General features: G+C 43.7%; 1 protein-coding gene across 1 annotated transcript in view; it reads left to right on the forward strand.

Moving 5' to 3' along the window:
* plxnd1 (plexin D1) overlaps positions 1-15,392 on the forward strand; it is a 70,093-nt gene that overhangs the window by 53,526 nt on the left and 1,175 nt on the right. Inside the window, exons 22-35 of the mRNA XM_084366778.1 lie at positions 945-1,057; positions 2,113-2,217; positions 3,309-3,439; positions 4,460-4,658; positions 4,774-4,920; positions 5,051-5,207; positions 5,589-5,692; positions 8,507-8,570; positions 9,829-9,863; positions 11,386-11,490; positions 11,685-11,848; positions 11,940-12,087; positions 14,338-14,478; positions 14,586-14,660. Coding sequence (XP_084222904.1) covers positions 945-1,057; positions 2,113-2,217; positions 3,309-3,439; positions 4,460-4,658; positions 4,774-4,920; positions 5,051-5,207; positions 5,589-5,692; positions 8,507-8,570; positions 9,829-9,863; positions 11,386-11,490; positions 11,685-11,848; positions 11,940-12,087; positions 14,338-14,478; positions 14,586-14,660 — 1,688 coding nt within the window. The remainder of the gene's footprint in view (positions 1-944; positions 1,058-2,112; positions 2,218-3,308; positions 3,440-4,459; positions 4,659-4,773; positions 4,921-5,050; positions 5,208-5,588; positions 5,693-8,506; positions 8,571-9,828; positions 9,864-11,385; positions 11,491-11,684; positions 11,849-11,939; positions 12,088-14,337; positions 14,479-14,585; positions 14,661-15,392) is intronic.

The following is a 15,392-nucleotide window of genomic DNA, read 5'->3' on the forward strand; positions in this document are numbered from 1 at the left end:
TGCAGCCGAGTTCAGGGTGAGTGTGCACAAAGCGAGTGATAGTTCAGCTGTGATGAAAGATGTGATAAAAGCAAAGGAAGAGGGAGTGAAGGAAGATGGAGAATTGACATATTCCAGGTGAAAGGAACAGAGGGGTTTTGGTTTTCGTCTGAAAAGGGAGAAAGAGGGGAGGTTTGACATTCCTGCATCCAATCAGGACTTTAGTGTGAACAGACTGGTGGTTTAGATGACGCTTTAGTGAGCAGCAGGATAAATAACCTGCAGGAGTAATGAAATATGGCTTCAATCCCTCAGGTCTAGTATTCTTTTCTCTCTACTCACACACAATTTGAAGAAACTGGCATTGTAACCCAAATACGTCTCTCATCCTGCGACAGGAAGAGCTTCTCCATAAAGGGATCTCCAGCGTCTCATTAGAGGAGAACATTATCCTCTCCTAGACCATGCTATCCAGTAAAGTGGTTCCCGTATTAGCATGCAGATTCAAGTCAGTGTCTGCATATATGCTGATACTGTTTCTGCAGCATGTAAACCTCAGCCTGCACACATGTTTTGGATGAGGGCCTCAAACTGGATTTGGCTGCTGTGATTGTTGTTTGGTAAATATTTGCCTCTGTGCCGTGCTGGACTGCACAAGCTGGCAAAGAGGGAGAAGAAGAGAGAGGGAGGAAAAAGATCAGAGGATGAGCGTTTGGCTTATTTAGTATTCAACCAGGAAATAAGATGATAAATTTCTGTGTGAGATCATATATTTTTCTTCCCCTGAAATCAGGCAGATTCTCACAGATCCCACGGCTGCCTGAGAGAATTTGATGGTTATTGCCTGTGAACTGATTTCTGACTCATTTAGCTAAGGAACAAATGAAGTTAGAGGAGCCAGAAACAGGATTGTGGTTTTCAAAACATTCCCAGGATTCAAGCCTGTTTTCTTTTTGTCCTTTCAGGCTTTGCAGAGCTGCAGACGGACATGACAGATCTAACCAAGGAGTTGAATCGCAGCCAGGGCATCCCCTTTTTGGAGTACAAACAGTTTGTCACACGCACGTTCTTCCCCAAGGTGAGAAAGCCTGTTTTTTCCCCTGCTATCTGATTTCCACTGGCACACTGACATACCATTTTTCTCAATGGGGTCTTAGTACTTTTGGTGCCATTTCACATTTCCCACTGTTTGTAATATGCAGGGTAAAAATTCACCTTGGAACTTTTAAACGCACAGTAGACGTCTAGCAAAGTGTAGCTCACTCTGGCACCCTGTGGGACAGTTAATGTGTTCTAATAGGTAAGCGTTTTTCTGAAGTGTGATCCACCCTGAAGGGCTATCTGTTGGTGGGTGTTTTTTCCACCGCTATAGACAGACGCAGCTCAGCGGGCTTTGTCTTCCAACCACAGGCATGGACTTACAAGGAGACAGAACAATGGCGGGCAGTGAGACAAGGAAACTTTCCCCTTGATTTCTCAAAACACACTCCGCGCTCGGCTCACACACCCACACATGTTTTGCAAGCATACATGCTCTTGCGCAACGGCAGCCGCGCCGGTTTGTTGCAGTGGACACTGGACACTGTTTGCCGTCGTGAAGGAAGTGAGTAGGGACAGTGATGAAAAGCGGCATGGAGGGAAACATAAATCCAAATGTTTCTTCTTCAGTCTCGTTTCTCTCATAGTTTTCCGCTAAGACAGCAAACACTAATCTTGTTTTTTTACAAGCGCTTCTGGGTCTTATAGATTACTCACAAACACACACACACACACACACACACAACAGGGTTAGACTTTTAGACACAGCGAGGATGCAAGCCAAATGTAGCTTCCCCTGAAATGACAGCCTGTGTTGAAAGGCTGCCTCTTGGCTCTGGGTCAGTTTGTCTCCGAAGCCATTAAAGCTCACGACGTTTCGTGAAACCGTGTCATGTTTCCTTTTCATGGTCAGTCAGGGCCTATTCAGAGCCTCGTCGAGAAATTCTGCCCTTTGGTTCCAGACTCCCAAAATTACAGCCAGAGTCTCCAGGCCAGCTCTTTTTGTTCTCCCTGCCTATCCATCCATCCTCCTTTGTTTACAACCAGAGCTGACTTTGTATTACAGTATTCTGCATGTGTTTATATGTGTTTCAGATGTGTTCAGATTACGAGAAGAGTCTGGTCCAGCCCGCCTACGAGAATGACGGTCTGGGCCCTCGAGCGCTGCCAGAGACCCACCCGCTGCTGCAGGACTGGCAGGTGAGGGGTTAAGCCATTAGGCTGTTAGGTCAGGTGGTGCTTTGCTCTGCCAGAGTGCCTCGATTCGGGTCCTTTTTCACTCCCTTGCTGCTCAACTGGGTCACACTGAAGCTTATTAAGGTTTCACAGTGGGGTTGTTGTTGATGAGGAGTAAAGAAAAGCATATTGTGTGTTTTTACCTTTTGTTTTTGTTATGATGTGTGCGTGGAGTGTGTCGGCATGATTCACACGCACATATGAATACTAATGAATGTCACACAGTGGTTTCTCGCGAGTGAGACACAAAGAAATTTTCAGCTTGTCATAAAATACACTGCCCACCAAGTTGATAACACGTTGTTGACACCCTTCCCACTGGCTCTTGGACACCCGAACAGTATGCTTTTCATCAAAATCCATCTGTAGTTGTGTGTGTGTGTGTTTGTGTGTAATGGAGGGGTGGACGGGAGGGAGAGTTATAAAGAGAGAGTGGGAGATGGGAGTGTGCGCTTTCACACACCTCTGCGCGAGTATGTGCTGAAAGCGAAGGCACCTGCATGCGTGTGCGTGCGCACGTTTGAAAGAGAGAAAGTAACGATTGCAGCGCTAGTTTTGGGTCGGCAGCCGGGGGAGCCTGTCTAACCGTGATGAAGTGCCTTGGATCCACATCGTCTTCCCAGGAAGTGTTTTCCAGGTCACAGCAAATAAATCTCACAGGCGGGCATTTATCTTAATGGACACCCCTGTTCTCCTTCTGTCAGGCTGCAAACCACACCATATGGCTGCAGTCCAGAGGGAAGACTTCATCACACTGCTGCTTAGTCGCACCCATAGATAGACCATGCTCATTAAGTCGACTAGGCACATTTAGAGACAATCACACACAGTCAGGGACCGAGAGTGGGAGATACCGTGGAGTGAGATCCAGAAAGAGAGGTGTCTGAAGAAAGCAGAAGGAAGAGCTGTGATAGAAAGATGAAGCGTTCTCTAGATGGGTCACTCGAGACAGGAGGGGGTGAAATAGATTAGGGAAGGCGCAGCAGGTGTGTAATGCACTTTAGGTGATACCACGCAGAGAAATAACTGCTTCATCCCCTTTTCCTTGTCTTCAGGCCACCAACACAACAAGGCCTAACGTAGAGGAGGGCATCACAATGTTCTCCACTCTTCTCAACAACAAGCACTTCCTGATCACATTCGTCCACGCCTTGGAGCAGCAGAAGGACTTTGCAGTGCGAGACAGGTAAATGCATCAACTGGTATATAGAGCTGGTATAGAAAAAGCATCCATCTAGATTGACTTAAAACTAGTAGAATTAATTTTACTATACCCTGAGTAAACATTGTCAGAAAGAATTTAGATCAGTGGTCATTTATTGAAGCAGTAGCAGCGGTGTTGTGTTGGATTGCATCATGTTGTGCGATGCTTTTAAAGCTGCTGTAATCCATTTTTTCAATTAACAACATACGTGAAAGGTCTCTAACGCTATCATCGTATTGTGAGGTGTTTTTAAAGCTGCTATAATCGATATTTCTTGCATTAACAAGGTGAAGGGTGTCGCCTGTTGTAGCAAACCCGCAGAGGAATATCACCTGACTCTTCAGAGCATTTTACCCATAGACTGCTTACACGAAGTGGAGATTGCCAATGCGACAGTGCTTTAAAACCTGTATTCTTTCTAATGGCCAATTTAGGTTATGGTTAATGGGACAATTTACCAATCGGGAGTACAGCTGGAGAAAAGGTTAAAAATAGGTAGACTATCACTATATAATATATACTATATAATTTATAATTACTTCCATATTCACAAACCTTTTAACAGCACGGTTGTATTTATTGCATGGCTTTGGCATTGCCTTACTGAAATAGTTAATCCAGCTTTGTAAATATTTGTTCATTTATCAGTGGAGCTGTTTTGATGTCCTAAAACTAGCCAGTCATTGTGGGGAAAACATCCAGAGGCAAAACCACATCCCTGTCCCAAAACAGCATCAGCACTTACTGACTGATGCGGCCCCTTTCTCCTGGATTAAAGGAGCTTTGTTGGGGAAATCCCCTGCACCTCTGGCTTTACTCACACAGACACTCCCTGCATTAGATCAGGCCTTCATTTGGCTCTGCAGTCACAGGTGCTGTGGTGGAAGACGAAACCATGTTGTTGTTTCTGTAATGTACTGACCACACACTGACAGGGCATGTTTTCAAGAGCCTGTTTTTGCTCATCTGTCTCCTCTGTTAATCTGTTTTCTCACCCTTCAGATGCAGCCTGGCGTCTCTGCTCACTATTGCCCTTCATGGTAAGCTGGAGTACTACACCAGTATCATGAAAGACCTGCTGGTGGACCTGATTGATGCTTCGGCTGCCAAGAACCCCAAACTGATGCTGCGCCGCACTGAGTCTGTCGTGGAGAAAATGCTGACCAACTGGATGTCCATCTGCATGTACAGCTACCTCAAGGTGAGGATGGAAAAGAAGGAGGCTCAGCAAAGTTTGCGATGTTTGCAAAAACATTCATTTAAAAGAATTAGCACAGCTCTGAATTTTGACACCGACTTTCTGTCACGTTCTGCAGGAAACAGTGGGTGAGCCTTTCTTCCTGCTGCTGTGCGCAATCAAGCAGCAGATCAACAAGGGCTCCATAGATGCCATCACGGGAAAGGCCCGCTACACTCTAAATGAGGAGTGGCTGCTCCGCGAGAATGTTGAGGCCAAGCCACAGGTCTGACACCTCACACAGTCTGACAGTTTGGCTTTTTTCAAACCTCGATTGAGTTGACTGCCAGAAAGTTTTAGTCATGCTGAAATTCAGAACTAAAGTATGAAATGTATTCCTTTTTTTTTTTTTGCAGAACATGAACGTGTCCTTCCAGGGCTGTGGCACGGACTCACTGTCTGTCAGGGTCATGCATACAGACACAATCTGCCAGGTGAAGGAGAAAATCCTAGAGGCCTTTTATAAAAACCTGCCATTCTCCCAGTGGCCCCGAGCAGAGGATGTAGACCTGGGTAAGAGTACATTTTTTCTGATTATTTTCATCCTCTCCCCTTCCCAACCCTCTGAGATATAGTAATCTCCTTTGCAAAAGGTCAATTCCTCTCATGAAGCTCAACTAACCTGCGGCTGCAATATAATAAATGACAGAATGCATCGAGGAGAGTGTAGAGTCATAATCACAAAGAGTTATTGCTTTCAAAAGCTGTGCAGCCTGCAGAGCTGATTTGATTAATGGCCCGGGAATATTTCTCCACAGGTCGTGACACAGAGAAAGCATTGGCTGTCCTATGTCTTGCATCTTCTATTCCAAATTTAGGATGAAATTGTCTAATATCCCTCTCCTCCCATCTCCATCTCTGTCTCTTTTGCCTTCTCTCTTTTCTGTCCTCCAGAGTGGTTTGACTCTGGCAGCAACAGCAAGCTTCTGCAGGACCTGGATAACTCCTCAGTGATGGAGGATGGCAGGAAGAAGCTCAACACAGTCTTCCATTACCAGGTATGTGTGTGTCCGTGTCTGTATCTGTGTGTACGTGTGAGACCACTGTGGTGGCTGTACCCTTGTATCCCTGATATTGTAACAGCAACAGCGGGGGTGTTGAAGGTGAGAACTCCTTATAAATGGTGTCACTGGCTGTCCGCGGGTGGGAGGATACTCTCTGTTTCTATGTGGCGCTACACACTTTGTTATTGGTGCTTCTGTTTGTGTTTGTCTGCCGCTGAATGATGTGCAGGTCATTTACTGCAGCATAGCTGAAGCACAGCTGCTGCTTTTACACAGATTCTGCCTTCAGACAAACAGTATACAGTGTGTTTGTGTTCTGACAACACTAATTAGGTAACATTTTACAACAAAAGGTTATTGTTGTCAATTAACTGTTATTTCAGTTGCTTGTAAATGAACAGTAACTATACTATACTGTACTATATTTGATTTATTACTTGATCATAGCATTTTAGTACTTAACCCTAACCACATTGTTTAACAGCGAAATAACTATTAATTAAAGTTTAATTAACTATAAATGTACCATTTATTAATGATTGTTATTATAAACGGTTACCAAAACATTTCCTACCTGAAGACTTCTTACGAATACATCTACTTCTTTTGCCTTATTGAAAAACCCAGAATCTACAAATATGCAAATATTGTTTATTCCAGGAGTTTCAACAGGAAATGGTGCATGAATGCTGAGTAGATGCTCCCAAAAAGATAAATTCATAAATGCAATTACAATGTTTTGACATTTCATCAAATATGATTAATATGATTACGATAATCAGGCTTCATTGGACTTAATAAATCATCATTTTGGGAGTATCTATTCAGTGTGCAGACACCCTTTCCCTTTAAAATACATTTTCCTTTTTGCCCACTCACCTGATATCATGATGGGATGTGAATACTCTTTGAAGCATTATTTTTAAAAGTCTAACTGTCGGACACAGTGTGTCTCCACTCTCAGTGTATGTGACCAGGAGGTTTCAGTTTACCACATTACACGTGTCAGTTACATAACAGACCATGATTGGCTTCTGAACTGGTTACTCCGCTCGCACGTCGACATTGTACAGTCAGATTTAAGGTGAGCACAGAGAAATGTCCCGTCCTTGGGGCAGCTGTGTCTCAGGAGGTAGAGAGAGTAGGTCATCCACTAATCAGAAGGTCAGCGGTTCGATTTCCAGCTTCAGCTGCACATCAAAGTGTCCTTGGGCAAGATAATAGCTGTTACATCTGTGTGTGATTTTATGTGTGAATGGCTGACCACAGAAATATTGTGCTAGAAAGCGCTGTACCGCTCCTGATGAGCAGGTCGGCACCTTGCATGGCAGCCTCTGCCATCAGTGTATGAATGTGTGTGTGAATGGATCAATGTGTTGTAGACTGGAGGCGGTAGAATAGAAAAGGGTGTTGTGATTACAGTCCATTTATTTCAGCAGATCGATGTGGACAAACATTCAAGTGGAGAAACAATAATTCAGTTTTCACTGTCATTTCAATGTCAGTGTCGCTTATAGTGGAAATATGAAAAATTAGTATTTAAAGCAGAGTATTATTATGTCTTTAAGCGGTATATTATTAATTATTAATTAATATTTTTAATTAATATGTCAGAATTTCAGTTGATAAGATTGAAAATTAATTATATAATAATAATTAATTAATAAATAATTAATAATTAAAATTATTAACAGAATGTGAGGAAATAACAGTTTTGACGTTATAATGTCATCGTATCATGTTGCAATGCATCTACTGAAGTTAGCATGCTAACCAGCTAGCCCTGAAACACCAACATTCCCTCGGTGCTCTGAACTGCTAGCTGCACAGCTAACTAGGTTAACTAGCTAACGGCATCTACAGTTGGCAGCAGTTAGCAGTAACCCTGCTGATATGCTGGCCTGTTTGTTTTGAATTTGACAGGTGGCTGATTCTTACATACTGCACCTTTAAAACCTTTGCGTGTGGAGATCCTCAGAAATAATAGTTGACATTATGTGAGCCCTTGATAAGTTGTATCAGATATTTAAATAAATAAATAAATAAAATACTAACTACTATAATCATTTACTACATACGCCATCCTCAAATGCAGGAAATGAAACAATCATGTCGTATATGGTTGATTAATGCACTTTGACAAACATCACTTTAGTGATAATATACATACACACTCATTGCAAAAACGTTAATTATGGTAAAATGATATTTTTTTAAATTACAAAAAATAAATAAATACAATTAAATAATAATAATAATTATTATTATTATAATCATTTATTTTCAGCACTCATCATAAAGTTTCATAGAATTTTAAAAACTTTCTAAGAAAAGGGTAAATTGTAATGTCTAGTATGCCGTTAAGAGAGTCTCTACGTGTGTGTGTTTGCTTATGTCTATGTTCATTTGTGCGTGAGTAAACAGTCGTTCAGTGACCTTCAACCTCCGACCCTCTACCTGTACTTGTTAAGTGCTCTGTTTAGTTTTTGCTGAGCCATTGGGACAGAGCTGTGAAAGCAGCGAGCTGCAGCGTGTACTAACAGTCTGGGTTCACTGGCGAGGCTGTTCAATCCATTTCACTGCGGGTTGACTTTAATGAGCCCAGCCAGGCTCCTGCAGACTTGCCACCACTCTAGATGCACGCAAGACTGACGCACACGCACACACACCAACATATGCACCTCTCAACACCACACTCCCCTTGAGGGCATGCTTAATGACGCTGTTCTGGTGCACCCGAGCTAACCCCTGACCCTGTGCCCTCTGTCCTCTCTCGTCCCCTCCCCTTCTTCTTTTCTCCCTTCACAGATCCCAGAGGGGGCATCGCTAGCTATGAGCTTGAAAGACAAGAAAGAGAACACCCTGGGGAGAGGTACGTCACCTTCAAACATACCCACTCCCCGTGTCTTTGTCACACACACTCACCCACACTTGGGTAAATACACACACTCACTCCATCACAGGAAACAGCACATGCTTAGTTGGTCACGAGAACACGATACGCTCATGTAAACACGCATGAAACTGCACACCCTCCCATCCCCGAAAGACACAGCGGACATCTAAACACACTCACACCTAATAAATCACGACACATACTCTCTGCTACCGCCTCATTCAGAGCTTTTTTTTCTCTGTTATAGATGTACTCCATTAGCAAATGTCAGCTTGTGGGAAAAATGCGACACAAGTTGGCCCATATTGTTCAGCCTCGACTCCAAATATAATGACTGCTCTGCCTGTTGACAGATGAGTTTACATGCTGTCTTTAATGGCCTTGTCCGTTCGTTGTCTTGGGCCTACCTTACATAATCAGTACCAGACCAGAGCTCAGTTCTGCTCAGGGTCTGTCCATCAAAGCCTCTCCTCTCATTCACACTGGGCCAAAAATAGGCTTATGTGCGCCAAACCTGGCTCCAGCTTCAAAGCATCAAGGGGGTGTTATGAGCCTGTAGTGCTCCCTGGCTAATATAAAACACTGTCCTGTCTGCCTGTGATCAGTGTTGAGGGTCTGGACTGAAGCCCGCTGGGCAGGAGCATCTCTGGCAGAACAGGCTGTAATGAGAATACACTCACAATGCTGTTGTGTGTGTCTGCACAAATGCCTTTGTTTGTGCTTGTGTGTGCATGTGCACAATAATATACAGCATTTGTCTTTGTGTCTGCTTTGAGTTTGTATGTTTGTGTTTACATGTATCCGGGTATTCATACATGATCGTGCATGTGTATGAGTGTGTTTGTGTTTAGATCTATATATAAACCAGCAAGGTTTAATGCTCTTCCCAGCGCTGGCCGAGCATTACCATCTCATTACACTGGCTCCAGAACCAATCAGAGACTCCGTGTGTCTGTCTCCCCTAATCTCTCTCTTTTCTCTCTCCTTTCACTCGTAATCTTTCTCTTTCATTCTCTCAGACAGTTCCCCTCCCCTACCTGCCCACAGTCCACCTTAATCACTTTCTTTCCTCACATGTACTCTATCTCCCTCGCTCTCCTGTCAATCTACCTCTCGTTCTCCCCCCCTCCTGTGGCTCTCCCCTGTCCTCCCTCCCTCTGTGTCCTCTCCTTCCTCTCAGGTCTTCACCTTACTGATTGCACATTGTTGTGTGTTTCTTTTTTTTCCTCCTTAGTTAAAGATCTGGATACGGAGAAGTATGTACACTTGGTGAGTATCTCCAGAATATTTCTGTAAGTGTGCTCAGAGTATATCACCGGAGCTTTTCCTGTGTGTGCCACTGTTAGTCAGCCCGGAGCGGGCATACGACAGAGTGAATAAGGGGTGAACGGAGGTGAAAAGGAAAGCTGCTGAGAGGACATGACAGTGCTAATGCAGCTTAAGCTCTTTTATAAACGTCAGCCAAGATATGGGCCCTTTTGACTTTAAATAATGAGTTCCTTGGAACACAATTTGCCGGGTGAATAGTTGGTTTTACAGGACGGTTCTGCCCTACAAAGCCAAAACGCAGTAACTACACTTTTGAATTTGAATCAAGACCATAGTGTGACTTTTAGACTTTTTTCCATTTTACCATGACAATGTCTGTGTGCCATAGAAATGTGCAATATCTGAGAAAACGGCAAGTAAAGTTTGCAAAACTACAAAACACTAACTTAAAACCACAGGATTAAGTTAAGCTAGCTGGTGACATCGCCATAGCCTGGCTAGCCTAGCTTAAGTAAATTTCCTGTAACTGAAAAATCTATTTTGATGATGTTAATAATTCATTACAACATCTCGGTCCTTTATTTTTATTTGAATTGAGACCAAAATCTGAATTTTAGAAAAATGTGACTGTTAGACATTTGTGCCATCAAAATATTATTATGCCACAGAATTTTTTAGAGAAAACAGACAGTAAAGTTTGTAAAACTACAAAACACTAGCTAAAAACCACAACGTTAACATCATCTCAACACCAACATCTCAGTCCCTGACACACTAAAGGTTTGATGTTTTGTTCCTCAAACCTTTATCATTAAACCTTTTATATTATCTACTCACCCACACGCCGATGGAAAGATAGGTGAAGTTTCATAGTCCGCAAAACATTTCTTGAGCTTCACAGAAAAACACGGTTGGAGGTCATCTTAATAACTGAAGTACGTGGGGACTTTTTAAAACACAAAAACCACAACCACAAAAAAAACAAAGAAACGAAACATAAAACGACTCTTTTGTTGACTTTGAAACTTCCCCCAACTTTCCATCTTAATGTGGGTGAGTCGATACTAACTAAATTTTTAATTTTTGTGTGAACATATTCTTTAATATCATTCAAAGGCAGTTTGTAAAAATAATCTGCTTGAAATGCATCAATTTCTGCTTGCCTTCAGTTACTGCTCTTAGATTTCTGTAAACCTTTTTTGACACTTGTAGGTGGTTTCTGTCTCGTTTCTTTTTCCTACCCCTATTTAGACCTGTGTGAGCAGGTCAGAGACAGGATCCTGCATACAGGAACCAAAGAAAAACCACGAGAATTTCCCAACTCCCATCAGTTCCTCAATCCTGTGTATTATTTAGTGTTTCAAAATACCCTGATGTGGTTTCTGGATCATGTGTCTAATGCAAGAAACAGAAAATTCCACTCTTACAACTGGGACAGCAAAGACAGTAGAGCATTCATTTAGGCCCTTATGAGGGTGATTTATTACTTCAACCTGTTGATCTTTGGCTTCCTCTTTTCTAGGTCCTACCTCATGATGAGTCAATGGAGAACAGGAAGTCACACAGGCAGAGCCACCGAAAGAAGGTCCTCCCTGAAATCTACCTGACACGTCTGCTGTCGACCAAGGTGAACACAAGAAACAAGAGACTGTTTGTTAACACTACACTAAGACTTAGGTTACAGCTCAACATCTGAGTCATCTTTCTATTTCTTGTTTTTATGGCCTATATTAGCCTCAGGAGCCATCTAGAAATCCCCACATCCCATGAAACCATGTCTCTGCGTATGTATGAGCCCCCTTTTTTCTTTTTCCTCCACAGGGAACTCTTCAGAAGTTCTTGGATGACCTCTTTCAAGCCATCCTCAGCATCCCCCCGGACCGCCCCCCTCTGGCTGTCAAATACTTCTTTGACTTCCTTGAGGAGCAGGCAGACAAACGGGGCATCACAGACCCAGACACCCTGCACATCTGGAAAACCAACAGGTAGACGACTAAAGTCTGTGATTAAAGTCCCCTTTGGCCGCCTCACTGTGCAAAGTGCAAGGTTTTAAAAAGCTTATCTTTCCCCCTGCAGTTTACCTCTGCGTTTCTGGGTGAACATCCTGAAGAATCCTCAGTTTGTGTTTGACATTGATAAGACGGATCACATGGATGCCTGTCTGTCTGTCATCGCCCAAGCCTTCATAGACGCCTGCTCCATTTCTGACCTGCAGCTTGGCAAGGTGGGATTATCTGTCTGTCTATCTAGCTATCTGTTTATCACAGAGGTTTTCAAAGTCTGACACTATGAAACTGAGGCAAAATTGAGACAACTGCAAACCAGTTTACACTCCTAAATAGGCTGTTTTTTTGAGCCTCTACTGCCGAATTAGCTATTAGAGGTGCCTGTTTTCAATATACCCCTGAATGTACAGACTACTATGACTGGATTATTTTTGGTACTGATGCTAACTTAAAAATGGATACATCTTAGTTAAATTCTGGAGTCATAAGGTGCATCATTTTTATATGATTTCTTGACGTTTATTCGTGATGGTCATTGGAGATAATGATTTAATCGGGAAGTGTAAGTTAAACTAAATCAAAATAAGATCAGTTAATCAGGTCTCTGTGTGAAGATTTGACTGAGTTATGACTCACTGCACCCTTCTGAGGAGATGCACCTGACAGTCTGATAACTGATTAAATACCTGGTTGATTAAATGTTATATATCTATGTATATGTCTATATATATCTGTCTGTTTAATGCACATAAACACACACACACACACACACACACGTACCTCCTGGGTCCCCCTGTGAACCCTCATCCCTAAGCCTTCAGACTGTCAGCTCCATCTACCTCTCCTCATGTTATTTCAGCCGAGTCGGCTGATCCAAGGTCATGAGCACCAGGGATCTCTTTTTTTGCGCTGCGCGCGAGTATGTGTGGGTGTGTTCAGGCACGCATATGTCTGTCTGTCCGTCCGTCTGTGTGTGTGCGCTTGCATGTCAATGTCCTCACTGCTCACGAATCCGTCTCATCCCTCAGACACCGTGACCCTGAGCACGCTCTGCTTCCTGTCTCCCTCTGACTGGCTTCCTCCCTGGAGGGAGCCGAGGACTCATCAAATAATGCTCCTCTTTCACTGAGAAACCGTCTGATTTATATACTTCAGTTTAGTACCAAGGAGCCAGTGCACTCACAGCTGCAATATTCACATATACATGCAGGCAGGTACATATCTCCTGTATGGATGCAAAGACATACATAAAAACTCCAATTATGATAAGTGTGTATGCCGCCTCCTCATTAGCATGTCACATCTGGCTGTGCACGTATTGTGGAGTCACAGGGTCAAGGATATGGCTACGTTCCTCCCGTAGGTCAAGGAGACTGGCATGACACACTTCAGCGTTTTCCTCGTGTGTTTACTGTAGTTTATTTGTGCATCTGCATGTGTGTGTGTGTGCGATAGCCTCGGGACAGGACAGTGAAGGGTACGGGGTCTGGATTAGCAGGAGCGTAGCAGGGGTGAGAGAGAGGGTTAGGGAGTGAAGCAACGCACGCTGTTTCCACGGAAACCCTCTTATCTGGCGAGATGCAGACATGGAGGGCCACGGGGTCACAGGGGGGTTACCAGGCAGATGGGCGAACAGCAGGAAGTGACCTTGTGGACCGGAACAGAGAGGGTTCCCTATCAGGAGGAGCGACGGCGGCCGCAGCCTCTCCACTCCCCCCTGCACCTTTACCACGCACACACATGCAAACAAACACACATATTAGGTGACACAAATAACTCATGACACATAGAAATATTAAGGTGCGCTGTAAGCACATTCACTGATGCTGAAAGCTGAGGCTGGCCGCCTCTTTTTCCCTGTCCTACTTTCTCTCTGTCCCTTTCTCTCGCTCGCAACAGTAGACATCACTAAAGCCAGAGTATGCCCACAACCTCTTAGCCTCGCTACTTTTGTTCATGCTTGAATGAGCACGAGAGCCTGAAGTGACTGTGGCGAGAGTGGCAGAGGTACGAAGGAGTATTGTTTAGACTGGAATGTTCCTTCTCTGCCTCTGAGTTTTTTGAGTCTCCTGTTGTGCGGAAAGGAAACTGTTCCCTCCCCCCATTGTCTCACTTTAGGCTGGTTCAGATTGGGTCTTCAACGTACAACAGTCCAACTGAACAGCTCCATTTTAGGACATCTTAGGCACACAGTTGCAGGCTGTACGATAATGTACAAACCTCTTCTTTAAAGACTGAATTCAAGTGCTAAATTATTGATTAACCCTCTGACGGGCATTAGAGGTCGGAGTTATGCCATATATAGACCCTGGCAGTGGGTCAGGCAGTAAAAGGGGTAGTTTTATATTAGTCGTACTGTATTCTGAACGTTTTTAATGCGTTCCAGCCTGCTCAGATTTGTTCCAGAGCATCACACGAGCCAAACGAAAATGCATATTCCTCACTGAAATGTGTTTTGCTCTTTTCAGGACTCCCCTACTAACAAGCTGCTGTATGCCAAGGAGATCCCAGAGTATAAGAAGAGAGTGCAATGCTACTACGCACAGATACAGGAAATGCCTCCTCTCAGCGAGCAGGAGATGAATGCTCACCTCGCCGAGGAGTCACGAGTGAGTACAGTGTCCAGGAAGCTCCACAAAAGCCTGCAATAACTGTATGTGCTTTAAGATTTATTCTGAAATTGAATATACTATAATTGTTTTTGTCCATTCTGTAGAAGTACCGAAATGAATTCAACACCAATCTGGCCTTGACGGAAATCTACAAATATGCCAAGAGATACAGAAGCCAGGTAAGAGAAGAGATTTGTACGTTACTTATCTGTCTTTCTGATTTAAGATTAGATATGCTCGTGTTTGAACTGGCCCTTTTCTGCAGCCATGACACCTCAGTCAGTTTCACAGACGGGTATCGGAGCGTGACATATCAGCGTGGAAGATCATGCACATGTTGAGAAACGTATTTCACTGTAAAAAGCCTTACAAGTACAAGTAACTACTTTCTTTCTTAAATGTGACCTTCCTGCTCACATATTTCTTTCATTTTAAGCAAACAGCCCGTATGTTTACCTACTCTTTATCTGTTCAATGACGCTATTAAGTTGTTGCTTCATATCTCATGTTCCTCTTTGAACTAGCCTTCTTCAAGCTCTAGCTGTCCTCCCCCACGTTTCCTTACTGCTGTGACTATTCTCAGGAGAGGCTTAGTCAGTGGTGACTCTGCCTTAATGGAGCACCCTCGTGATAATACTGCTTAGCTGCTTTCCTCTGTCATGCTACTGTACTGACATGGGCCAAGAGCTTAGACTCTGATTCACAGAGCTCTGTGAATGGCCCCTGATTGCCTATTCTCTCGCCCCAGCTCGGTGCGCTCTGCCTGGTAGCACACTGCCGCTAAGAGCCCATAAATCCCACTGACACGGTGACAACTATTGGGCATGAATAACAGAGCAGATGTGGGTTTTGTAAATATGTGAAGAGCGAAGAGCTTTTGTGGTGTGGAGGCATGCGTGCAGGCTGAAGCA

The sequence above is a fragment of the Pagrus pagrus genome (genome assembly GCF_965226575.1).
Source record: "Pagrus pagrus genome assembly, chromosome: 11".
Taxonomy (NCBI): domain Eukaryota; kingdom Metazoa; phylum Chordata; class Actinopteri; order Spariformes; family Sparidae; genus Pagrus; species Pagrus pagrus.